Raw genomic sequence first — 25,855 nt, forward strand, 5'->3', positions numbered from 1 at the left:
GGCTCCTGGTGTTGTTACCAGCTTTTCCTATTATTTTCATGTTAGCTTTTACTCTCCTTAAAATGCATGAAAACATATGTTTCTTGGATAAAATCTTTTAAGATCTGGTCTGATTTTTCTCCATTTTATCAATTGTTGGCTAGAAAATATGTACAAGTTGTGAGTGTAACTGGATGCAAGTGAAGTGGGAGTCAAGGTGATGCCCGTCGACTCCTGCATTTTTCAGCATTGAACCTATGCACAAGATCACTGAAAGTGGTGGGAAAAGGAGAAAAGGGAGGGAGCATAGAAGCAATGGATATGAGATGAGAGTGCGCTGACTTTTCCTATGTGAAATGTCTCTTTTCTTCATATCCTTGCCTCTCTCTTGCTGCTTTTTGTGGTTCACCATGTCTCTGCCTTTCAGAAATTAGCTGTTTTTAAAGTTGGGGGGAAATAGGGAAAAAGAAATTCCTACAGCTTACAAGAGAAATTATCTGACTTTTGTTCCCCAGGTTTCCTAAGGAAACCTATTAGGGAGGAAGGTATAAGGTGAGTTCAATTCCTTATTTCTCTTCCCAAATATGTAATATAACTCTTTAAGCGCCTTTTAAATATTTTGTGATGCCAGCTATCAAGAGACATGCTTATTAAATTTGTTTTGCCATCTAAAACCTGCATTTTTGCTCCATGAAAAAGACTTTTTGTATAAACAAATGCATCTGTTCGATATGATGCCCTTAAAGGGATGTTATTTTTCAGTCTTTTACTTTTGTCTCCACTCGCTTTTTTCCCCCCATTTTTAAAAAATGGCAAGTTCCATACTACCATTGATGTTAGCAGGTTGCCAAGATTAATATTCCAGCAAATTATGCTGTTTTATCTTTTTGTAAGTCTAAGAGCAGGGACTCAGCAGACACTATCTCCACAGCAGAGGAAAAAAAAATAGTTCTGCAGGTCCTTATGTTGGTTTTTACTGATCTAAAGCAAGCTGTAAAAAAGTACTGGGCAGCAGAATGAAGGCATTTGAGTGTAAACCATAGATAAATATAGTATAAACTTACTATTTGTCAATTATTGTTATTACTATTATTGAAGAGAACGTTTTTTTTTCCTTGCTTCTTAAGATACACTGGCGTTAGCTGAGGACTGATTGAATATTTATTTATGTAAAAATCCAAATAACTAAACAGTGAAAACAGTATTAGGGTGCTTTTTAGGATACAAAACACTTTTTTCCTCCACCATGAAATTATACTGTATACTGTTTGTGATCTCAGTCAGCAGAACTGAAAGACAAACATTTGTGGGAGCTGATGATTAGAGAGAGAACATGTAGTAAATAGAAAATGAAGACAGACAAGTCAAAAAGGACACAAAACTTTTTCAAGTAAACATTTTGCTTAACTGCTGTACATGGAGTCCTGGAGGGTAGAAAGCAGAATGGAATAACTTGCATGCAATTACAATCACTTGTTGCCTGATCTGTTTTTTGAAGTAAAAAAGGAATATTGTGAGTCTTGAATCAGTCTACCTTCCACAACTGTCAGTGGAAATCTGTAATGGTCTTTTAGCTGCTTGTTGTTATGCCCTTTTCAACTAGTAAATTTTCAGCTATTAGGAACATGGACTTAATTTTGCATTATCTTTCCTTGCCATGCAGAAGTGAATTTTATATTTTCCTATTGACAATTCGATGGGTTATACCTTCAATATGAGAGACCAGGAAAGGACTTGGATTCTGTTTGTCGTAATTCTGCAAACGTGCAACACGCAACAAATTGTCTCTCCCTGTATCATGATTACCCATGCATGAATTGGAAATACTAATAGTTGTCCTGTGAGAGCTTTATAAGAGTTGCTGTCATTATAAATTATTTTATCCTTTTTATAACTTGTATAGATAGCTTTTGGGAGGGTATCTGCTCAGTGGTGGAAAGCTAACACACTCAATTAAATCTAAACAATGATCATTAACCACACTGTTGAGAGCAAGGCAGATTTCTCTTTGCCATTCAAAACACCTAGCTCAGTGTGCATGTAAAACGCTTACCAAGACTTGTGTTCTAAACTATCTGACATCTTCAGTACTTTCCTTTTGTGGTTTCAGTGGTCCGTTTGCTGTTTGCCCTAGTTTGTAAACACAATAAATAGTAATAAAAAATCAGAAAAAATATGTTTGCACATATTTATCAACTATTATGTTAAGTATTCTGTCTGTCATTACAGTCAGAAACTTAGTATTTGTGCAAAGCAGGTGTTGAAGTATCTGTAAATTTAAACATCATACTCCTGAATTGCTGTTAAATGGGAAAAAGTAAGAGATGTTTGGCAAATGGTATCCTTTCCCCCCATTCTTTGCAGGAATCGCAGTGTGTAATGTGCCAGCTGCCTCGGTAGAAGAAACAGCAGATTCTACCATGTGCCACATTCTGAACCTGTACAGGCGAACCACCTGGCTTCACCAGGCTTTGAGAGAAGGCACGAGAGTACAAAGCGTTGAACAGATTCGGGAAGTGGCTTCTGGAGCTGCCAGGATCAGGGGGGAGACCTTGGGCATTATTGGATTAGGTATGTTGGCTTGAGAGGTGGTTTAATACTCCTTGCCTTCCATTGCTTTAAAAAAATCATGAAGATTTGAGCTATAAAAATGGAATACTTTCTTCACTCCCTTCCATGTCAAGCATGCTGTATAATACCACTTCATTCCTGGTGTTTATATGTCTCAAATGTTTTCCCCTTAGACATCATCATTTCCCTCAGAAAACATATTTTGTTGCTGATATTCTCTCAATTCTTTGAATTCTGTACATCTTTCTGTTGCCATATTGCCTGGTGTCAGTCACGCTGGTTCTAAGAGAAGGAGACACCATCACTTCTCTTTTCCAGGACAAGGATCCTGCTACTTCAGCCCGGTGTCACGTGTATATGTTGAATTTCTCATCTGTTGTCACATCTGGTTCTGTTTGTGCTTTTTTGCTTTTACTGTTTTTAATGTATCTGAAAAGTCTTTGCTGCAGTAACAGCCTGCAGAGCAGTTATTTTATACGTTTGGTTGAGTTGAATCAGAAATTGTATTTCAGCTCAAATGAGAGGAAAAATATATGCAAGAAAGTTTGAAATGTTTCCAGACCTAATAAAATCACCTACTTACCTCTCTGAATGGCCCTAAATGTGTTTCAGCATCTAACAGATGGACAGGCTTGCTTGAGATGAATTAATTACTGTCTATTACAGAAGTAGAGAAGAAAAACAAGCAAGTCAGTTTCTAGATAAAAATTATTCAGTCATGTGCTTGTCTTACCAAAGATCTGATAGATTGTGGATGTAATTGCTGTGGTATTCATTCACAGGAATTAATAATATGATTTTGACAACACGGCATCATACTTAAATGACTGTTCCAGTTACACATTGCTGTCAAATAACTCAAGCCACAAACTCTTACTTTTGGAAGCTGAAAATAGCCTGGCATTACATAGTACTCATTTAAATGAGTATGCAACACACCAAAAACATCCTCACAGTCGAAGAATTGCCTTTAAAATATGACTTTCAAGAAGTTAGTCATGAAGTTGCTTTCTCAAATCTATACCTGTGTAATTATGCACCTCATTTAAACACACAGTGATTATTGCACTCACAGTCACAGCATCTGTACATAAATAATAGACAATCACCTGCAGTGTTTTAAAAACGGAAATGCATACCTACTTTTTGAAACTTAAGCTTTGGCTCACGTGCCATGTGCATATTTGCTAGAGATATCTGTCCTGTTGGCATTGCATTTTTTGTATTGCACAAATTCCAGACTGAGATTAGAAAAAAAAGTCATTCATTATTGACTTCCTTAAGTGAATTTTGTGTGTGTTGTTTTTGTTATGAATGACTGAAAAGCACAGGGAAACAAATGGATAATCAGATCGCCAATATGTGTGTAACACTACGTAAAAAGCTAGGTTTTGGTTTTAGTTTTAAAAAGCAAGCCTTTTGTTTGCATAGTATATTAAAAGGCTAGTAAAGTCTGATTTTTAAAGGTACACATCTGTTGCAGTTATTAAGCAGTCATTTTCTCTAGCCTTTTATCGTTTCTATTTCTTTTCCTACAATAGAATATTCACAATTTCAAGGAAAATTTTTTAAAGTCAGTTGTAAAAACTTCCACTGTTTTGTTTTTGTGCATGTATGTGAATAGGCACAACGTTTTGATTCTGACATGTTCTAACAAACTCCTGTGTAGCTATGTATTAATGAAGAATAAAAATGTAGTCTTAGAAGATAAGGAAATAGGGCTGTACTAGACTTCACATTTGAGCACTTCAGGCACTTAGGCTGTGATATATGCTCACTGCAAGAGGCTACCTGTCTCTAGTTTTAGACTAAAATGTGTATCTATAACCACCTTCAAGAGACTGGTGCCCTTAGGTTATGTTTCTCTACTAGTGGCCTCTTCCCACATCTGTAGTTTTTCCTCGATTTATTATTTTATTATTTAGACATGTCAGCATAAGAAGTGATGAACCATTACGAGGCTATGAAGTGAATGTATCGCACACAAACCAAACAATTCTCATCATCTAAGTCCTTCTTTTCTCTAGTTCCGCGTAGTATTGCTGTTTCTGTCCTTTCTCATTAATGTGTGTCCAAGATCATCTCATATCTCAACCACAGCTATGTTTCTCTATTCTTGTCTTAAACTTGTGGTCTCTTCAGCAGAGGGTTGCTTAAATTTATCACTTTGCTGCTGCAACAGCTAACTCCAGTCCATCTTCACATCTGTTCCTGGGCTTTTCTCTTGTTTTGCCAAAGAGAAACACCCTAGTTCTTGCCTATCTCTGTGCTAGGAATGACTACGTCATTCCCTCCAAAGCTTCAGCTACTCACTTCCTTATCCGCTGGTCTAGCCAAGTTTCATGACTCACTTGCCTTTTTCTTTCCATCACCCATCACTTTTCTTTGCCTCCTCTCATGCATATTCCTGCTTTGACACTTGGTCTGTCCTGCTTAATCCTATTGCTCCGTGCTCCTCTAAAGTTAACCCCATCTCTCATCCTCTGCTTGTATAGAGCTCGAAGATAAGCAGAGACTCAACAGCATAATGCCTCCTTCGTGTCCTTGTTGGATACCATCCGTCATTGTTTTGTTGTTTGGTTAGCCTCTGAGCTCCTTAGGGCAAAGCCTGTGTTTCTTTCTGTCTTTGTGAAGTGTGTGATTCTTTGAGCCTTACATAAATAATAATATCACATCATTAAACAGCTGTCTTTGTCACTTTCAATCTTTATTACTATCTAGTGTCCTATATTTCAAGTGATGCATCACAAGTGTGGATAGTAAGCCCTGCATTAAAAAAAAAGCTACCTTTTCACCTTATATCTAGAAATTTAAGGTTTTTTTAAAAAGAATATTTATGAGCAGCAGCATGTAAGTACTTCAATGACTAGCTAGCTGGACCTGGTGCTGCTGTAATGATGATTTTACAGCAGCAAAGGCAGTGAAGTCACACTCCCTTCCCCTTCCTTCCTAGTTACAAATGCTGATGACTAATAGCTAATGCATTTCCTCACTCTGAGAGGTGAAATTCCTCCAAATACATTTTTCTTGTCATCTTAATGAATGTCATCACTCAGTTTGTCTTTCCTCACCTGCTGTATTCTCTCAACAGTCCCACAGTCCTGACTAGATGTTGCCCAAAGTACTGATCTGCATTATCAGACAATATTAAAGCTTAAGAGTTGGGTGGTATTACCATGCAATAAAAGATGTACTCTTAGCGGTCCTACTAGCTCTCTTAATGTGCTCAGCAGGAAATGTAACAAAATGGCACTCTCCGTATTTCAGAGTTCTCCAAGAGGGAGGAAAAATTACCCAGATTCTCCATTACTGTTGCGTAGACAGGAAGGAGCTGCTAAGCAAAAGCATTTTTTCTTTCCATGGAAGTCTGCAGGCAGGGCATCAACATTTCCACGGTATCAAGGGCATTTTATAAGATTTTCTAATACCAGCATAGGATGCACATTCTTGGTCCAGGGGCTAAGCCAGGGGTCATTGACAACTGCAGCCACTCTGCTGTCACACTCAAATTGGGTCATTGGCAAGGGCAAGGTCAGAGACACCTACAAACTGGGAGACTTGAGGGGAGTCGACGGGTCAGACTGTAACAGGAGACCCAGGCGTTTTTGATGAGTCTCTCTTCACACTTCTGGTGTCACTGAAATGATGCACGGGCTTTGCTAGAGCTTTGTATAAATCTCTAATTTCTAAAATAGGATTTTGTTGCTTTCTGCTTTTTTTGCAATTGTATGCAACATGCATTTTCTGCATTCTTCCCACACTACAGACCAAGAAGTTTGTTTAGTATTTTGAACTTCAGAATTTGCCTTCCCTGGAAACAGCCATGAATATTCATAGTGATTGTATATGCTTTTAAGATATGAGTTGTCCCAAAGGTGAGATGCTTTGTATGCTGTTCTGTTGTTCTTGATGTGCTGAGGTAGGTTTTGAGCCACCCCTCATGCCCAGGAGAGTTGTAGATAATAAAGTTTTTCAGGAGAGGAAAAAAACGTCGTAGGTTTGTGGTTATACTGTATTGTCTGACTGTAGTTTAAAAAGGAATTGGCAAATTACATGTGTCCACCTGTGTATTTGTCTAACAACTAAGACTAAATATGAATTGTCAATTGTGGAAGAGTTTTATCCCATAAAATAATTGTAATAGGACAGTTCTGGCTAGAAGTACAAGCGTGTGATTCCCAAATGTTTCAGAAGGAAACTTCGTGCACATTGAAGAAAGCTTTGGTTTATTAGCCTGGTTGCAATGAATGGAAAGCATAGCTTTAACTGGAGAGTCTGTTGTAAGAGATTTCACTGTTGTGAATCCCCTCAGGTATTAGTGTTGTAAAGAGTGTAAAAAAGAACAGATGACAGAATGTTGCATGTGAAAATGAATGGAGCTGGAGTAAAAGTGATATGCTTCGTTTTAAAAAAAAATAAAAATTGTTTACAGTTGTGTGACTGATTCCTTGAGCTGTGAACATGCCAAAATTTGAAAATAATACAGTGTTTGTGCTGAAAATTGTCTAATTCAAGTTTATAAAAAAACCAGCTTGGAAAGCAAACAAATAACATGTATGCAAGTATTGAAATAAAAGATTTTGTAGAGTATTTTAACTTGGTGTCCCCAAAGAAAAGCAGACAGCCCCCATGAGATTAGCATACTGTTTAATATGCCAAGCACATCTGTCACTAAGCACTGCAGAATTGCTGTGTTCAGGTTAAATGATCAACAAAAACCCTTTCTTTCTGTGGCTTCTTGAGTTTATTCAAAGAGAAACTGAAAAGCAAAGGGAAATCCCTTCAAGCGCAATTGGAACGAGATGGGATTTCCCTGTGTTAACTTGATGCTTTTTTGAACAAACTCAGATGTTACAAAAGAAAACTTGTTGACTTTTTTTTTTAAATGAGACATAAGTGTTATAGCATGTCTAGTGATGCTTTTGAAATGTGTTTATCTAACACTTGTAATATTCTCATGTGAGTATTTAGTGTGTAGTCTTCTAACCTGAAAAGTGTAGGAGTTCTTGTTCCTCAAAATACCCTTACTCACTAGATGTACTCACTTTTTTTCCTCTGTGTTTTACTGGTAGTGTTTCAAAGGGACATACATGCTTCCTGACACATGTGGCATGGAGTCATGCCCAAAGAGCAGTTTCAGTCACAACTCTGAAATATGACAGTAAGGAAAGAGGAACAGAGAAAAGCTAAGGTCCGTGTGAATACCAAATGGTATCACACTCTTCTTAAGTAGGTGCCATATGATGGACTGTATTTATTCATCATTTAGGTAGATGGATACAGAATTTTAGAGCCTCAGATGACAGGTTTCTTTTTAGGCATTATAATGCTGAAAGGATGTTATTCAAAAACGAAAGAAAATACTAGTTCAGAAAGGAGATTCCATGCATTGAGAACGGTTGAGCTTCAGATTAAACAAATTGTCTTTTATTGCATCCATTTTTGAGGATTAATTTTATAGCTTTTTATTAAAGCCAGCTGGTCCAACACCGGTAAGAGTAAGTCCTGGGCAGGATGTTCACAAGCAGTAGTGTTTTACCATAAACAGGCCCAGCAGGCAAGCCCTTGTATTACACAGATTCTTGCAGATTACGTGACATTTTTCTGGCTTTTCAGATCTCCAGTTGCAAAAGGTGCAAACCTCCTGCTTTGTTTTGAACAAAGCAGTGTGAAGCAGCCCAGATGTAATGTTTCTGATCTTAGTGATGATTTCAAGTGGGATGGGAGCCACCTGTTTTTTATCCTCTTCCAGTTGCTGTACGAAACGGTATGGCTTGATACAAGCATTTGCAATAGGAAGGAGGAGGCTACCTTACACCAGCTGCTTCACATCTGTTCTCATTGCATGTTTATCTTGTTCTAGGGCGTGTTGGGCAAGCAGTAGCACTACGTGCCAAAGCCTTTGGCTTCAGTGTGATTTTCTATGACCCATACCTCTCAGATGGCATGGAGCGTGCTCTGGGACTGCAGCGGGTGAGCACTTTGCAGGATCTGCTGTTCCACAGTGACTGTGTTACCCTGCACTGCAACTTGAATGAACACAATCATCATCTTATTAATGACTTCACCATAAAGCAGGTAATAATCTCTGTGGGCACCTTCCACACCGGTGCTGGTGGCTGACACTGTATAGCGTTTATTTATGTAAACAGGCAGATTCTCATTTGAAGGAAATTTCTTTCCCTTTTGCTGCTTTGAGATCAAGCAGATTTATAACTGATTAGTAAATAGCTGGTGGCTTATGTTTTGTTGCTTTTATTGTCTTTTTTGCTCAGTAACATTGCACTTGTGGAAATAATTTGTTCTTCTTAATGTTGCTCAAATTTAATAAAGTTGTGTTTATGTAAAAGCACTTTTTCTATGTCTTCTAGTAGCTACTTTCTTTACCTGTGTATTTTCAGGTAGCAATTCTGCCTTTCACTCTTGTTCCTCAGTTTGAGTTCTTTAGATGTAATTTAAGGATTATGACTAAATGGCTCCCCCCTGTGCTCAGTCCTGATGCTTGCAGAGTGCTTCATGGATGGATCGCAGTTACAGCATTGCATTATTTGGAAAAATAATGTTTCTTGGAATTAGTACTAACCTCTCCCTAATGTTTTAGGTAATATTAAAATAATTTCAAAATCTAGGTGTAGTAACTGCTCTGTTATTCACTAATTTGATAGTAAGGTTTTTCATTAAATGTGTAGCTTCTGACTCCAACCTCAGTGTAGATAACAGCCAGAAATACAACATTGAGATGTAAGAATGCAGATAGTGTACAGGAAAGAAACTCTAAGATACAATAGTTGATTTTGCTGTTCTTTATATATGTAGTGTTTGTATTTGTTGGTAACAATGACAGTAACACTCTTTTGCAGTAAAATCATTGCTTGGCTTCCGAGAAATAGTTTGTACCTACTACTCTTGAACTTTAGGAGAACTGAAGTAATGACTGTACATGTTCCACAGTCATGCAGGATCATGGCAGAAAACTGACAATATAACACACTTCTTGATTTGAGAGTTTAGGGATTTTGCTAATCCATCGCAACATAAAATCAGGGTTTGGGAATTAAAATTCTAAAAAATTAAGAAGTTTAAAATGCAAATGTCTTAAGAGAACAGAGCTCTGTCACCCTGCCCTGAACGTTCTCTTTTGTTGTGTGCTCAGGTACATTTAATGGTTATTACATGGTTAGATGTCTTTGCATGCAGACATGTAGACCCAAACAGGATCACACTGAATTCAGTGGGACTGTCTGGAGGCTTAGCTGTGGTCAGTCATTATACAGTGGACTGTGAAACTTGGGCCAGTGTATCACAGGAAGGTTTTGAGTGGAGGTGGATAAATGCAGTGAGCTTTGGAGAGAGCTTAGTGCATTAATCAGAGGAACAAACAAAACAAAACATGTTAAAACTGAGTGATACCATCTGAAATGAAATGCATATAATAAAGTCTGTACTGGAAGGGACATCATAAGCATTTACCTTGCTATTTGTTATCCTTCATGATTAAAACAAGGATTAAAATGTTAGAAGATAGTTCTTGCTTTGGATAAAAGTTTGGATAAAGTAGTCTGTATTGTAACAGCTGATGTGAAAACCATAAAATTGTAACACCTCTGACTGCTTAGTTTGCATAGAGCAGATCTTCTGAATATGAATCAAAAAGAGCAGAATAGCTTTTTTAGGCTGACAGATGTTAGAGTTGGTGTAAAATTTTTAGAGAGCGTTGCATGCCGTTTTTGTCCAATACTGCATGCTCATGTAATAACCAGTTTTTAAACAAAGGACAGGGAAATATGGTGCATCTCATTTCACTGAAGTCTCGCCCTGAATTATGTTCAGAATCTGAAATTACATAACCTTAAAATGTCTTTGAAAATTTGGTGTCAGTCTTCTCTTTCAGTAGGTTTTCCTTTTAATTAGTCAGCATTCTGCCTAGCCATTGTGCTTGGCCTTGTAGTCCCAGAGGAGCTCAGAGAAGTCTTTCAAGCTTATGTTTATTGAACCCATGGTAATCAAGTGCTCTTAAGAGAAGCTGAGGTCATCTTTGGTTTTACAGATTTGAGAAAAAGGCGCTGCAATTAAAATGCTATACATTTTATTTAAAGCAGCTATGCAGGTTTAGTGCAGGTGAATTTAACAGCTGTCAGCAGTTGTAGCTGTGAAGCTCTTCCAAGCTTCCACCCATTGTTAAGGGTCATCTCCAGCTGCATCCACCCTTATAGTTTATCATGAGTCATGTAATTCATTCCCACTAGAATGCATTTATGCAGCCATGTTCTGTTTGATTTGGACTTAGTACTAGCTTTAGAGTTTTGTATATAGTCCTAAAATGAAAACTCAAGCAAGGTTATTAAGGTGGGGCAGAAGATTTTAGCAGGGTTCACTTTGATTAAAATTTTGAAGTCCTTCAAAGGGCATATAAGTACACTAGGCTATACTCAAAACTCAAATTATCTATTTGCAAGAGCACAAAAGTAGGAAGGGTGTATAAGCTCCCAGAAGCCTATATGGGATGTCTGCACAGCAGGTGTGATTGTCACTTGGGTGAGCCCTCCTGTGGTAGTTTTGATCTAGTTCTCTCAGCTGACTTAAGTAGTGGAGATGCAGTGATAGTTCCCATCAGGAACGTCTTGTTACTAGACCACCTTAAGATCATGCCACCGTTTTTTCACTGTTCTAATTCCCAAGTTAATTGTATAAAACTAAAAGAAGTATCCCTTATTTTTGCTCCTGCAAGTCGACTTTGGTTTTGCTATACAGACGAGTAAATGGTTCTCCTGTGAGCCCAAGAGTCTGCAAATGGAGAGAGACAGGGCCACACTAAACCCAGAGTTGGCCAGTAAAATATGGTTGTTGTTTTTTCTTATAGCCTTACTGCAAGCATATGCATGTTAATTGTTCAATATTTCCTATGATCTCATGTAAAAAAAATTCTCGTAGCTGACTTTCATCCAAACCTCCTTGTTGTTCATGAATTTGGTATTTCAAATCAGTCTTTCAGAGTAAGGATCCATTTACATAAGTTTGATGTGTAGGTTTCAACTAGTTGACTTGGTGTCAAAATGTTGGGGTTTTCTTGTTCTTGCAGTGAGAGATCGACTCAGTACAGAATGAGATTTTTATCATTCATCTTCATGTTTCCTGCTCTTCATAGGCTTACTTTCATGCACAGAAATGCTTCTGAGATCAGAAGCTGTGTTTGAGACGTCTGGTAAAAGGTGAAGTATTAGGGTGGCTGGAAGCAGGATGTAGTAATTTATTTTTTTTCCGTACCATCTCTCTTATTTAAACCGCCACTTTGTTTTCATGTTGTGGATATATTATGGTGTAAGTTATTGTAGTTCTCCCCACACAGTGTCATCTACAATGCTAATCTGCACAATGCACAGCACAGCTTCTCTCCTGGGCACACAGCGTTCTCAACCAAATTCATTTTCATGCCTTTTAATTGAATAATATACGAGTTCTTTAGACCTTTATTTGAAAAGTCTCACAGGGAGGAGGAAGCTGAAGTAACAAAAATAAATAAAACATAGATCTACTGTGTTTTGGCAACTAAAGGGAAAAGTGTTTGAAAATCCAAAAGCATTGATTTTTCTGGAAAATTCATGTAGGCTTTTATTTGTGTGAAAGTTGAAAACTACAAAATATGAATTTGTTTAAGAATGTGCTGTAGTTTGTCTCATGCAATTTCACAGTGAAATAAAAAGGCATAAAATGATCTGTCACTTTCATATGCACAGTTGTATCTTTTGATCATGTTACTGCACAATATCTGAAACAACGCTTCTATTAAAAGACACTGCTTACAAGAAACAAAAGGTTATTAAGTGCTGTGAAATAGCATTTTATGTTAGAAGCATCACATTTTGTGGTACTTTCCAATGGAAAGGGAAGACAACTGTTACAGGTTAAACCAGCTGAATAGCCTTTGTTGTAATGGATGCTTCTTTTGAGTAAAAAATAATGCCACAACGATTTTATTTCATTTATTTTTATTTCATCATTCTTGTTTTTAACTTTCCCTAGATGAGACAAGGGGCTTTCCTGGTCAACACAGCTCGAGGTGGGTTAGTAGACGAAAAAGCACTTGCACAGGCCCTGAAGGAAGGAAGGATACGAGGGGCAGCCTTAGATGTACATGAGTCAGAACCATTCAGGTGCTTTTCCTTTTCTTTTCTTTTTATTTTGTTCACTTTCTTATTTTTAAGTCTTAGTGCATGATACAATCAACAACAACGAGTAAATTGAGTTTTCCCTTCATTTCCTAGCTAAATACTCCTTAGTAAAGCAACATGAATCTGTGCAGCACTGGACTAATGCAAATGTAGATGGAGCTTGTGTATGTGGTCAGAAGTGAAAAAAGTGACATCCAAGATTTAATTCCTTAAAAAAAAAAAAAAAATCCAATGGGTTTATTTAGTAGAAATAGCAGGGGCTTGGGTTCAAATCCTGGTCATGGCTTTGTATCATAGTTTTGAGGGGAGTGCTCCTTTGTCATTGATGCAACTCTGGAGGCAGCTAATGTTGATGTCTGAACAGACTCTTTCAGAAGGCAGAGTTGAGATTTGGTGTGAGAAGTAACTACTTTGACACCTTTCTGGAGGGAAAGACATACTTTTGTTCAGATTGCCTCTGCAGGAAAGCCATAAATGTAACAGGTTGCAAAAAAAGTTAAGATAAGGAAAATGGTCAGAGTGCAGGTTTTGTTTTCTGCTACCCCGTCAGGGGAGTAGTAACTCTGCTGTCATCAGCAAAGCTGGTAGTACAAGCCTTAGTTTTTGAATGACTGACTGAGAAATCCAGTGTTTTAGGCAGAAATGTACCACTCCCCAAAGTGGCATTGGTATTACGGTATCAGCACTCCTAATCAGAAACGAGCCTATTTGATATGTCCTTGAGTCTTGAGCCTGACTTCTGAGTTAGACTTATGAGAATAGACTGCTGTAGCTTAGTGCTTGTATGTGACAAGCCTTTTTCAGTTGTTCAGTCTGGGCAGGGAGAAATTTTAATTTTATCTGGAACAATCCACATAAGTTTTTGAAGAGGAACAGGTTCAGGACTTGAGGGCAGGTTGCATAGACTAGAGAGGACAGTCTCTCTTGTATCAGCTTGGGGGGGAACAGAAGCTCTAAAAAACCAGAATAGTATCCGTTTAGGTAGAATTTCTATGTCTACTGAGACACAATGCCACATCACAAATATTTAATTTTATTTATGCATACCCTGCATTCATTTACTTCTAAATGTAGTCATTACAATGCAGTAGTACTGTGCAAAGCCAGAGTCTAACAGCTCAAGGGACTTTCAGCTACATACATTCTTCCCAATTCAGATCTCGGATCTGCACAAGCAGACCATTGCACCTATAGGAAGCCCCATTTACTGCATGGAGATGCCATCTGCAGAGATTCAGTTGCAGGATTACAGCCACAATTTCCTTTGGCTTCAGTGCTGCATGTCTATCTGATCGCAGCATGCAACTCCTTATTCGAGAGTTTTGCCAGATATTCTGATGTTTTATTGAACTACAGATGAAATCTATTACTTTATGAATTATGACCAACTCTGAAAGCACGCTTTTGTCTTAAAATATTTGTTCTCCTGTTGTTACAATTGGCTGTAAGATTATTAAAACTGGAAATAAACAGGAGGAGCAAGTTTCCATTATTTTCAGTTTCTTTACTCTGTATCTGTGATGGCACTTTTACACAGATTTATTGCTTTCCCTGAAAATCAATCTGTAAAGTAAATTTCCTTCTTTCCGTGGAGTTTCTATAAAGGAACAGGAATGAAAAAAATAGTTAAAAATAACAGGAAAAAAATAACTGAATTGTCAAAAAAAAAAAAAAGAAAGTTGAGGCTGCTGATGGACACACTTCTTATTTGGAAATAATTGTAAGATTTTGTCTTTAAATGTCACATTGACAGTGACTCTTGAGAGAACAGCTTTGTTGGCTAATGCAGTAAAACTGTGATGAAATGGGCAAATGGAATGGCATCCTGAATTGATTTGGGTCTTGCTTTATGCATTTCTGCACCAGAACTGGAGTGGCAGTGCCTGTAGTTAGCAATAAGTGCACTGGACAGAAGCTAATGTTGCTACTAGACTTAGGTTCTACCCCTTGAGTCTATGAGAGGTGGTTGTTGGTTATTTGTACCATGAATAATGTATTAAATTAACTGACAGAATTAAAAAACAAACCCAACAAGGAATAGAAATGCAATTCTTTTCTGTTGTAGAAATTAATCTGTGTATGTACAAATCCATCTGGATCCCCCTCTTCTTCCCCCCCCCCCCCCCCCCCCCCCCAATATTTTTTGTCATTTGATCTTTTTTTAAATCTTCATTTAGCTTTAGTCAGGGCCCCTTGAAGGATGCACCAAACCTGATCTGTACCCCACATGCAGCCTGGTATAGTGAACAAGCCTCAATTGAGATGCGGGAGGAAGCAGCACGAGAGATCCGAAGGGCGATCACAGGTACTAACTCACCTTATTAGCTCCTTCAGTGTGTATTTCTTTCTAACAAACCTTTTCATTCTTCAGTCTTGAAAGATGCTGGAAAGAGCCAACCTTAGGTTTTGTTTACTACTTCTAATATTTGGGACATAGAAACAAGCAAATACCCGCTAAGTCTATTCTCAGAACTAGAACAGATCATTTTGGAGGTTCATTGCAATTACAGAGAAGGCAGGCACTGCAAAATAAGTACTTTTTCCATATAACAGAAATGTACTTATATGTGAAAAATCCACTGCTCTTTTTTTGCTTGTAAATATTACCCATTTGATGGGTTTGACTGCAAGTCATCCAGATATTGCTGGTATTTTTCATATGTTTTCCTAGGTGCGCCCTTATACTTGTCATGAGCAGTTCTGTTTCCTTCAATTTTTTCTCTTTGGCTCCTTTGTATTTTCCAAAGTTCATCCAGATTTGTCCTAGAGGACGGTCTGGAGTTTCAGTGTCTTTAAGGCTGTAATGCTTGGAGATAAAACACCTAGAGCTTCATGCTGTTCCTAGTAATGCTCATATTTCAACAACACATTCTCTACCTCAAAACAAAGTTTTCAGTATTTTGTTGGGAGGATACTGCATTTTAGATGTTCCTGTCTTTAAAGCATTGCTAAAGAAGTCTGGCATTTTAAAGAGGAAAGTCTCTTTGTTATATAACTACCATGTAATTGTAAACTGTTCACATAAGAGAAAACAGTTATGTCTTGAACATGCTCTGCTAATAAATAAAATGAGGAGAGTGAGCCATTTGGCATTGGTTTGAATCCCTTGTAGCCTAAAATAAAAGGAAGGATTTTCATACTGGAAAATGATTCATTAAGCACTAATGTTCTCTCTTTAGTAGGACTTTGCTGTTTCCCCCTTGGCAATATAGACTGAATGCTCTGCAGACATGAAGGGCCATCTGTGTCACCTTGAGAGTAGTTCAGTGCCAACACATTGCTCTGCTATACAAAAAGCACTAGCAGTAGCCTTTCCTGTATCTTGTGCCTAGAGAGGCTGGGCAATTTAGTTTCATTTATGGCCTGTGCAGAAAGAAGACTCTCCTCTGGATGGTGATTAAAGGCAGCTCTTAAACTCCTGATCTGAATTGCCTTTTACGGTACCATTTCTCTGTGTTTTAGAGGTAACCTAAAGAATCTGACCATCCCTTTGCTGGAATTAGTCCTTGTGTTTATACTCCAGAAGAACTCTAATACTACATTAATTAAGTTGTATAACTATTGCGAGCCCCCAAATAGCTCTGGGAGAGATTGCACAAACCAGCATACAATACCTGCCTAGGGGAATGATTGATGGGCAAATAAGCATTAATAGGCTATGGTCTGAAAACTGAATTAGAGTCAGCTATACGGAGCTAATTTTATGTTAAATATTGTGCAATAGCCCAAACATATGTGCCTAGGAAGACAGACCTATATTTTCTTAAAGTGTGTGATTGCGCTATCGGCGATCTGTATCATTGATTTGTATTGAAGCTGTCAGCACTTCAGTGTTTGCACATGGTTTGTAGTAAGATCAAACTGCAGCCAACGTTAGGGAGGTGAGAATGACATTGAATTGCAGTGAAACAAATGTAGGAAAGGTACAGGAAGTGTGGGATAAAGCTGGATATATGAAAGCCATAGGGGAACACAGAGGAGAGAGTGTGTAGAGAGAGAAAGTAATTGGAAAAAGGTGTACGATGAAGGAATGCAAGCTATGACCACCATCTGATGATAAAGATGTTAGATGGTTCTGCTGTTACCAGAAAGTCAGTGATGTTCTGATGTATAAAATAAAAATAATAAGCAGAGATTAAATATCTTTAAATATGTTTTTGAACATCAAAACATGCAAAATACTAAATAAGGAGGACTACTGAAAACAGTAGTGGAAGAAACGGGAAGGCAAGCATGGCAAGTGAAAAGGTTGTTACAAGTTTTAAACAAGTAAATACTGTTTTGTAAGGGGAGACTAGTAGAACATGCCTACAGAAGTTAGCAAAATGAAGAATGAGAGGGACAAGGAGGAAGACATGACTGCAGTTTAAAAATACTTGAGAAGGATAAACATCAGAAGAAGAAGGAAGATACTGTTTAAATTTATGGACGATTTTGGCAGGAGTTTAGGTGGTTGTATATTTCAGCTAAATTTAGATGATTTCTAATCAGGAGAATGGTAGGAATTCACCCACAATGGGGCATTTACCTTATCTTGTCCAATATTGAACTAAGAAACCCTTTCGGCTTGTGTATAGGAGACGCAGGAAGTTTTAATGACATAAGCTCAAGTCATGGAGTAACAAGTATTTGATGGCATCCACTAGACAAAAAGCAATTCTGTGAAAAGTCTTTTTTACAGCCCCATTGTGGCCAGGCTGATGGATAGAAAGAAGCAGGCAAAGAGTAGTGAAGTCCTTAATCAAATTTCCAGTAGGAAGTTGGAGACAAAAAGCCTGAATTCTTTAATGATGGAGCATGGTCGGTTTTTGAAAGCGTTTCTGGAGTACTGTTGCCAACAGTAGCAGTGGTAGACTCAAACTTGCCTCTTTCTACCTCTGTGTGTGCAAATGCACAGTAAGATTAAACTATAGAAAAGATACATTAAAACAGATGTCAGAAAAGAACAAAGGCTCCCATTGAAATAGGTGGAAATGTTCCTGTTGCCATGAAGAAAATGTGTGTCGTATCTGTTCATGTCATGTTTTGCAGGGCTGGAGGTAGTTCTGCAGAAAGACAGTCAGAGGCTTGTCCAGTATGTGCTGAATCAGGTTGACAGATTTTCCAGTATCTGTGTCTTAAAACTTCAGTTATACTTCAGAGGTTAAGCAAAAGTTTTGAAGAAATGAAGAAGGGAGTTTTCTGGTGTATTTTAATTTTTTTTGTAGGAATGAAAGAGATGGCTGAGGATTAATACATTATAGTAAATAAAGTTGAAGAGCAGTTGAGATAAAGAGGGGGAAGATCAGGAGGACAGGAAGAAAGTGTCGGTCGCATTCAGGTTTATGGCAAAATTCCATTCAGAATCCTACATTCTTCAGTAAGTGTTTTTATTGCTGTTAGACGTGGAGAGAAAAGGAGGAAGGTGAAGTTAAAGACAGAGAGCAGGAGGCTACATTACTGAATTTGAGTGGCAGCCATGCTGTATATTCAAGTTTTAGCTTCTTGGAAGGCATGACTCCTGTTGATTATGGTTTTATTGAGACCCTGTATACAAATGACGAGAGAGACAGAGAAGTTAAAATTATGCAGAACATTTTAACCATTATTAACTAGGTCCCAGATGAAAGGAGAACAGCAAGGATCAAAAATAAGCTCTTAGTGTGACTTTATGTATTGATATAAGTATGCAAATATTTATAACTATTTTTAACATAGATACATTAAGAACATAAGGAACACAATTTTTCTGTTTTTTTATTTTCTCTCCCTTGCTTCATCCTAGGTCGTATTCCAGACAGTCTGAAAAACTGTGTTAACAAAGATCACTTGACTGCAGCTACACATTGGGCCAGCATGGATCCCGGAGTTGTTCATCCAGAGCTTAATGGTGCTGCATACAGGTAAGTGTGCTGCAGGTGTAAAAGAAGTACTTCCTTAATTCAGAGGTATGTATTCCAGAATAAATAGAAGACCTTCCTCTTAATAAAAGAAGTGGTTTTGGATTAGGCCCCAGCTATATTGTTTTCATAATTGTTGCATTCAGGAGAATGATCTTCTTTTGCTAGTTGAAGTCGGTCATGTAGTGCATAAGTACGTTTCCTTTTCTTATCTTTTTTGTGTGATTAGTAATACCTGAACAATATACAGTGTTTTGTATATTCCAGTAAAACATTTCTGGTCATCTCCAGTGAGTGCAGTGGAAGTTTATGTTCCTTTTTCTGAAGGTAATGATACAGCAGTGGCTTACAGAAAGACTTTTCAATAATAAGCTATTGTTTTGCAGTTTTGTGACCTCCAGACGTACGAGAGAACAAATAACTCAGTAGTGAATACAGTGGAATAGCCTGTGATGATTATGAAAATATGTTTAAAATAGTGTTTTCTAAATTACACATTTAATTTTTAAGCAAAAGCATTTGAGGGGCTTGATCTAGGTATTCTCAATCAACTGTGAAAGCAGCTCTTAATAATTAATAGAAAGGGGCAATTTTTTTATGTCTAATATGTACGTTCCTTAGCTACTTTGATTGCTTGAGAGTCTTTTTCTGTCCCTTTATCCCTAGCAGCTGTTCTAGCAGCAGACTTTTCCTAGTAGCCAGCTTCACACAATTTTTATTTATGAAAAACGTCTGCAATTTTTTATCTTCCAGTATGGTATTTACTCATAAATAGGATGAAAGTGGCCGAGAAAGCTACAGACAGCTGCTTCACTCAGTGCCTTGAGGGAAGGGACAATGCAGTACTGTCATTATTTTTTTTTATACCTCTTTGTCCTAATTTTTCCACTGTCCTCCTTCATACATTTTTCTTATCTTTGTCCTACTTTAGGACGGGTGCCCCATACTTTTAATAGATAACAGGATTTTTTTGTGTGTGTGTTACCCCATATGAGAACCCAGCTGTGCACTGCTGAGAAGTGAAGCAAAGCTTTTGTGTCCCAATGACTTTCAACAGTCTCATCAGCAAGTGATGGAGAGATGACAGGGGAGAGCACCACCCCCCCCTTTGCCATAATCTCCTTATATCAGTAGCCATAAGTGCACCAAAGGAAAAGAATAACTTTGATTTGATCAACACGCATATATCTCGCATCACGTCAAGATGTTTATTTTTGGAAAAAGTACCCGTAGCCCTAAATATCTGAAGAACGGTGGTTTTATTTGCTTAAATGAAAAGTTGAAGCACATGTGTTCTCCTCCACAGAGCATGTGGTTTCATTGACTTCAGTTTGGAGTACCAAGGGTATAGCTGAATGCAGTTGAGGCTTAGAGGCAGGTGTTGCTGAACTGGGGGTAATAACTCCAACCCTGTCATGGCAGTTAGGAACAGGGTGGCGTGCCCAAATAAAATGCAGTTGTTTGTTCTCATTTTGGGGGTCACAAGTTGAGCAGAAGCAGGCTTCACAGCTAGAAATGGATTTTAACTTAGGAATGTTTTGGGAGTTAATGATTTACAAGGTAAAGACCATATGTATTCAATTTAAGCAGGATAAACACAGAACTGAATGCCTTTTTTAGACATTGTTTCAATCAGTTTTTTCAATAAAGAAGCCTCATTTTGGGAATTTTGAGGGAGAAGTTAAGGGTCATACAAAAAATATTGAAAGCTTCTTTTTGGAGGGGTGATAGAATAGTGTTTGAGTGTGGGTAAAGGTAGTTACTATTTTGTGCAGTATAAAATATGCGGAACTTCAAGCTCAGGCTTTATGAAGGAATTGGTTTCAGTAGCAGTGTTTGCTGATGCTTAATTCCTAACTGGATTAAGTATAAAATTTGAATTGATTGTTTGAAGCAAATTTTTCTGTCATTTCTTTGCAGTCCAAGAATACGTTCAACTAACCGAGTTCTGGAGTCTTTCACAGGCAGTAGGATGTTTCAGATATGCTAATAACTGTATCGTAGTCATGTAATTGCATTAAAAGATAAGAACTGGGATAATAATTTCTATGTTAAAAACTGCAAATAGCTCTAAAACTAACTAAAGTTTGAAGTTTAGTGAACTAAAACTAAGGAGGCTATTTTATTCTGGATGTATCACTTACTTGTACAGGACAGAACTCTTAAATTATCAGATATTATCACAAGCAAAGAAGATTGAGCATTCATCAGCAGAATATAATCTAGGTCTTCTGAATATCATCGTATTCTGTGGAATACAAAACCATTTACTATGTGAAATGCAAGATGCCCTATCAACACAAAAGGTCAAGCGAACAGGACCTATCCCAGGAGTAAAGATTAATGATATTCCTGAGAAGGAACTATTTGTAGTAGTCTCAGTGAAGCAGCATAATATACCCTGGTTTTGGGTATATACTACTGAGCTGCCTGTTAAATAAACCCCTGCCATTTCCTCTGTCACAGAACACGCAGGTTATAGGCAAAGTGAAATTTGACAGCCAGTAAACAGTGATTGTGCAATTTATAGACATGTTGACATATCTCTCTGCCTTCTAACAGGTACTGAAGAGGTACTTGGATGAGAATAGTTACAAGTTGGTAATTCAGGAGTTAGTTCATGTTGAGGTATTTCACTGGTAATTTTCAGACTCTGTAATGTAACATAACAGCATGCACTTACATTTTTAAGCTCTTTTGGGACAGACTCAGTTTCTTGAACAGAGCTTAACATACTGAGTTCAAGGTGCTTCTGTAGTTTAAAAAATACAGGAGATTAACATAGAAATCAAAGTTGCCTTTCGGTTGTAATTAGGAGTGCTACTGTATTTTTCTTTATAAGTTAAGATTATGTGGGTGAAGGGGAAGGAAAAGTATGAAGTAGCAGAGGAGGTGTAACTGTTCTCTCGCTTCTGCTTTCACAAAAATTTTAATGCAGTGGACATTTTACCTGGAAAACGTTTCAACTTATGGCTGCCAGAGGAGGAAGATTGGGAGCAACTTTATGAAGTGCTGGAGGGAACGTATTTGCTGGTTAAGAATAGAAAAGCATAGCAGCGTAAGGGAAGTTTATGTAGCATAGAAATGCCCATGTGCAGAGGCTGTTGAGTTTATGTGCCCTCCTTTCAGAGATACAATTTGAACAACACTGATGATTCAATTAAAAAGGGACAAAAATTATGAAAACAGAATGGCAAAATAGGATTAGGAGTTGTCAAGCAAACTACAGTTTCTGCAGAGGGCTATGTTATCTGTCTTTTGGCTACTGCCACTGTGTAGCTTTAGGATGAGAAAAACAATTGTAAGGCTTTTGGATGTTACTAAAAGTCTGTAGGAAGCCTGTATCTGAGGAGAGCTGCTGGCAGGTAGAATCCCAATTATTATAACTTGGTGTCCAAGGGGAATATTTTTATATACAGAAAGAATATTTGAAGTTGAAGAATTACAGATGTGTAGTTTGAATGGCTTAATGTGCTCATAAGGTAACTGTTGATGCTTCTGATTCAGCCCCTTCCATTTTCACAAGGGAAGGCTCTGACTTTTCTTCCTGAGGGAAGCGCAGTTACAGAATTTGCTCTCTCCTTAATTTCTCCCAGCTCCGGTGTGTTGATGCTCGGGGAATATGTTGTTAGAAAGTAAAGATTGAGTTGGAAACGGTTGCTGTGTTGGGCTTTTAGATGGAAGGTTTTGTCATTTCATGTGGTTTCTTTACGAAGCACCTAGAGTAACAGATAAGCTATTTCAAAATTAAATTTGAATAAATAAAACAATAGCCAGTCTGACAGTTTTCATAGGAATTGAAGCAAATTTGATTAGCAAGATTCAAATTAAGGTACTGAAACAAGCAACTAATTCCGTTAGAAACTGCAAATTAATTCTAAGGAGCCTCTGGAGAGGAATTAGCATAGGGGAAGCCCTGTAAAGATGTGTACAATTGGGAACAAAGTTCTCTGGCCTACAGGTGGTATGATCTTTCACATACTGGTTATCCATCCCAGATGACAGTCAGTGTTATGATCTGTAGGAGGCTTTCCCAGGATGACCAGGCCAGCATATGGTGTCTTTGTTGTTCCTGTGCCATGTCAGATAGCCACGCTGAGCCCCTCTGGCACAGTGTTGGCAAAAAACAGTTCCCGTGATATTTCTGTGGTGGAAGAAAAAACAAGTAAATGTGCTTTCATCCAGCTTTTTTCCTCCTCTGAGTTTTGCATAAGTTCTACACTAATTTTCTATCAGTTTGAGGGAACTTAGGATGACCAGCACAAACACGCATTACTTTAGAGAAGATGGTACTGAAATGGGGTGAAATTCTCTGATGCATTCAGTGTTAAACTGATGAGAAGAAAATCAACAGCAGAGTAATGTGATAATTGAAAAAAGCTTGACAAGACTGCAAGTGCCTTTTCTCCCATTTAGTTCTAAGTAAATACTAGGGTAGCAAATACCACAGTGAGTAAGTGGTAGGTTTGTGTGTTTAGGCTTTTAAATGGATGACGGTCTCGCTAGGATGCTTGGGTGAGCAGAATATAGCAAGAGAGAGCAAGGGATGAGTGTGCAGCTCTATGATGGGGAGGGGAGGCAAGGCAAAGGGCCATTGTTAAGTGGCTAGCACGAGATCACTTGCAAATGGGTATTGAGGTATTTGGCTAAAAAGAAAACATTTCTGTTAAGAGTGTTGATGTGTAGCTGTTGTTTATATACAGCACTGTGAAATACCAGTGTTCATCAATTACATCTGAACTTTGGGATTGAAACAGTAGATTTGCAAGATATTTTTTTTAGCCTGATAATACCAGAGCCGTCATAAAATCAAGCTGAATCAGAGGATGACATTTTTGTTGAATTCATAAAATATTTAGGCCTCGGTGTTCATCCAGGTAGAGTAAGAAATCTTTAGAACTGTCCATAGTTTCGTGTTTGCATCTCTCTCTCTTGCAGTCTGCCTGAAGCACTTGTCCTCTGTATAACTAGTATTGGTTCTCTTTCAGGCAAGTATAGCGGCAACTTTGATGCTGAAAAAGTTACTCGGGTGCAATAGGTTTGAATTTGTCATCTTAAGAGTGTGTGGGTATGATTGGTCTTTTGGGGAGCTATCAGAAAGCTACGACTGCAAGATTAGTTTAAAGAAATATTTTTCCAAACCACAACAATGAAATTTTAAAATTTCTGCACGAGAAAAAAAATTTCTGAAGGTCAACTTGAGGAAGAGTCATAGAGAACAGATAGGTGTTGCACGGAATTACTTCTTTTTGAGGTATACTTTGAGAGGAGCAAGACTTCCAGGTTGTTTCCTTTGCTATGCTGTCACTCATGCTATTAAATCTGAAATCTGAAGAAGCAATCTAGCAAACCTTTTTTTCTCATTTGGGTAAGATACAGCATATTTTGCTTTCTTTAAGCAGCATCTGCATATGGTATCTCATCTGGAGCTTAACCAACTGTCTTTCTCACTGGTCTGAAAACAAAAGAAGCATCTCTGTAGCTCTGGAAGGAGGCAAGGTGGGCTTTCTGGTCAGTCATCTCTTGGTTTTAATGTATGTTCTCGTTTTCTTCTCTCAGCAGGTATCCCCCAGGCGTTGTAAGTGTGGCTTCCACTGGCATACCTGCAGCAGTAGAAGGAATAGTCCCCAACCCTATGTCTTTATCACACGGCCTCCCTGCTGTAGCCCACCCGCCCCATGCTCCTTCTCCTGGCCAAACTGTCAAACCAGAAGCTGATAGAGACCACCCAAGCGACCAATTGTAGCCTACAAGAACAGCATTCCCAACATCGGAGATTTCAACTTCAGCGTGTGGAAAACAAAACAAAACAAAACCCTGGATTTTGATTAAAGGCAAAACCATGAACTTACAGGAGGAGACGATTATTGGTTTAGAAACTGGTCCAATATACAGTATAAAAGGAAAAGGTGGGAGACAAAAAGAAGATTTGGAAACATTTTTTCCTCCGTATAAATTGTAGTTTGTCCCTGTCCAGTGGACTGATTCACTGTTTCTGTGTCCTATGGGTTCTTTGTTAAGCAAGAGAAGTTAGTAGTTAATTATATCATGAATGTACTTGTCTGTGTACAGTTTTTAGAACATTAAAAAGGGTTTGTTTGCTTAGCTGTCAACAAGGAAAAACATAAGGGAGGCATTCAACAAACCAATTTTGAGATTAAAAATCCTTTCTTTTATATTTTAAAACATGCCCAAAAATGAGGCAGTTGGCAAACTTCTCAGGACAATGAATTTTTCCCATTTTTCTTTCTACGCCACACAGTGCATTGTTTTTTCTACCTGCTTGTCTTATTTTTTAGAATAATTTAGTAAACAAAAGAAAAACAGTTTCTCCTAATTTTGGCATGAATTCCCTTATTTCAAAATGAAGACAACCTTGCAAAGAGATTTTGAGGAAAAACAAAATAAGGTTTTGTATAAACGAGCATTGTGCTTTTTGTCACCAGTTAAAGTATATATTATTGGTGGTATGCGAAAAAGGCACTAGACTACTGAAAAGTAGCAGCATTTCATTGCCTACATTGATTCCTTCCTGGTAATGTGGTAGGCTAGCAATATTTTTGGTTAAAATCATGTTTGTGACTGTAACCATTTGTATGAATTATTTTAAAGAAATAAAAATCCCAGACAAATATCATATGTGTAAAAAATTTTTATTTCTAGTAACTGTTTATTCAACTTTTATTAGGTTTCTTAGCTGTAATTTTTAAACAGATGCTGTCAAGTATTTCATTTCTAGCTTTACTTTGCTCTCTGTTGTTTGTAATACTGTCTTGGAAGCTTGAAAAATAAAAAAAAAAAAATTCTTTCCATACCATTTTTCCCTTTACATTTCGTAAATGTTGATCTTTTTTCCTGTGTTTCTAATGGAGTTTGAAATTAAGATGGATTTTGATTTGTACACCGGCATCATCAGCTACAATATGGTAACAGCATTTATGCCACCACTGTGGGCAGAGCAGAGGAGGTACAACAGCAACACAACAATAATAATAATAATAATAATAAACGTCTTTTGCCGAAGTCCAACATGAGAAGTGTCCATTGTTTTATTTGCTTTTGTGATGATGGAAGCGTGCAGCAGGATGTAGTTGTATTTGCTATGTTGAAGGAGTTTGTTTCTTTGAGCACAGGCAGAAGTGTTTTCAAGGCAGGTTGGATTTCAGCTGGAAGCTGGTTTGGCCTTTCCTGTGCTTCTGGATAAGATGTCCTTCATCCCTACGCAGTTCACAAAAGCAAGACAAAAGTGTAGCTGCT

General features: G+C 37.8%; 1 protein-coding gene across 11 annotated transcripts in view; it reads left to right on the forward strand.

The window, feature by feature from the left end:
• The window catches only part of CTBP1 (C-terminal binding protein 1), a 244,849-nt gene extending 219,222 nt beyond the window's left edge, over positions 1–25,627 (forward strand). For 10 of the 11 annotated variants that reach the window (XM_069795688.1, XM_069795709.1, XM_069795694.1 and 7 more), the window contains 6 exons: positions 2,344–2,550; positions 8,414–8,628; positions 12,571–12,701; positions 14,897–15,024; positions 18,484–18,601; positions 24,158–25,627. In XM_069795688.1, the coding sequence (XP_069651789.1) occupies positions 2,344–2,550; positions 8,414–8,628; positions 12,571–12,701; positions 14,897–15,024; positions 18,484–18,601; positions 24,158–24,344 (986 nt within the window). In that variant the 3' untranslated portion in view covers positions 24,345–25,627. The remainder of the gene's footprint in view (positions 1–2,343; positions 2,551–8,413; positions 8,629–12,570; positions 12,702–14,896; positions 15,025–18,483; positions 18,602–24,157) is intronic. The other variant, XM_069795687.1, reaches the window with a different exon arrangement.
• The last annotated feature ends 228 nt before the right edge of the window (positions 25,628–25,855 follow it).

The sequence above is a fragment of the Haliaeetus albicilla genome, chromosome 1, assembly GCF_947461875.1.
Source record: "Haliaeetus albicilla chromosome 1, bHalAlb1.1, whole genome shotgun sequence".
NCBI classification, from domain to species: Eukaryota; Metazoa; Chordata; class Aves; order Accipitriformes; family Accipitridae; genus Haliaeetus; species Haliaeetus albicilla.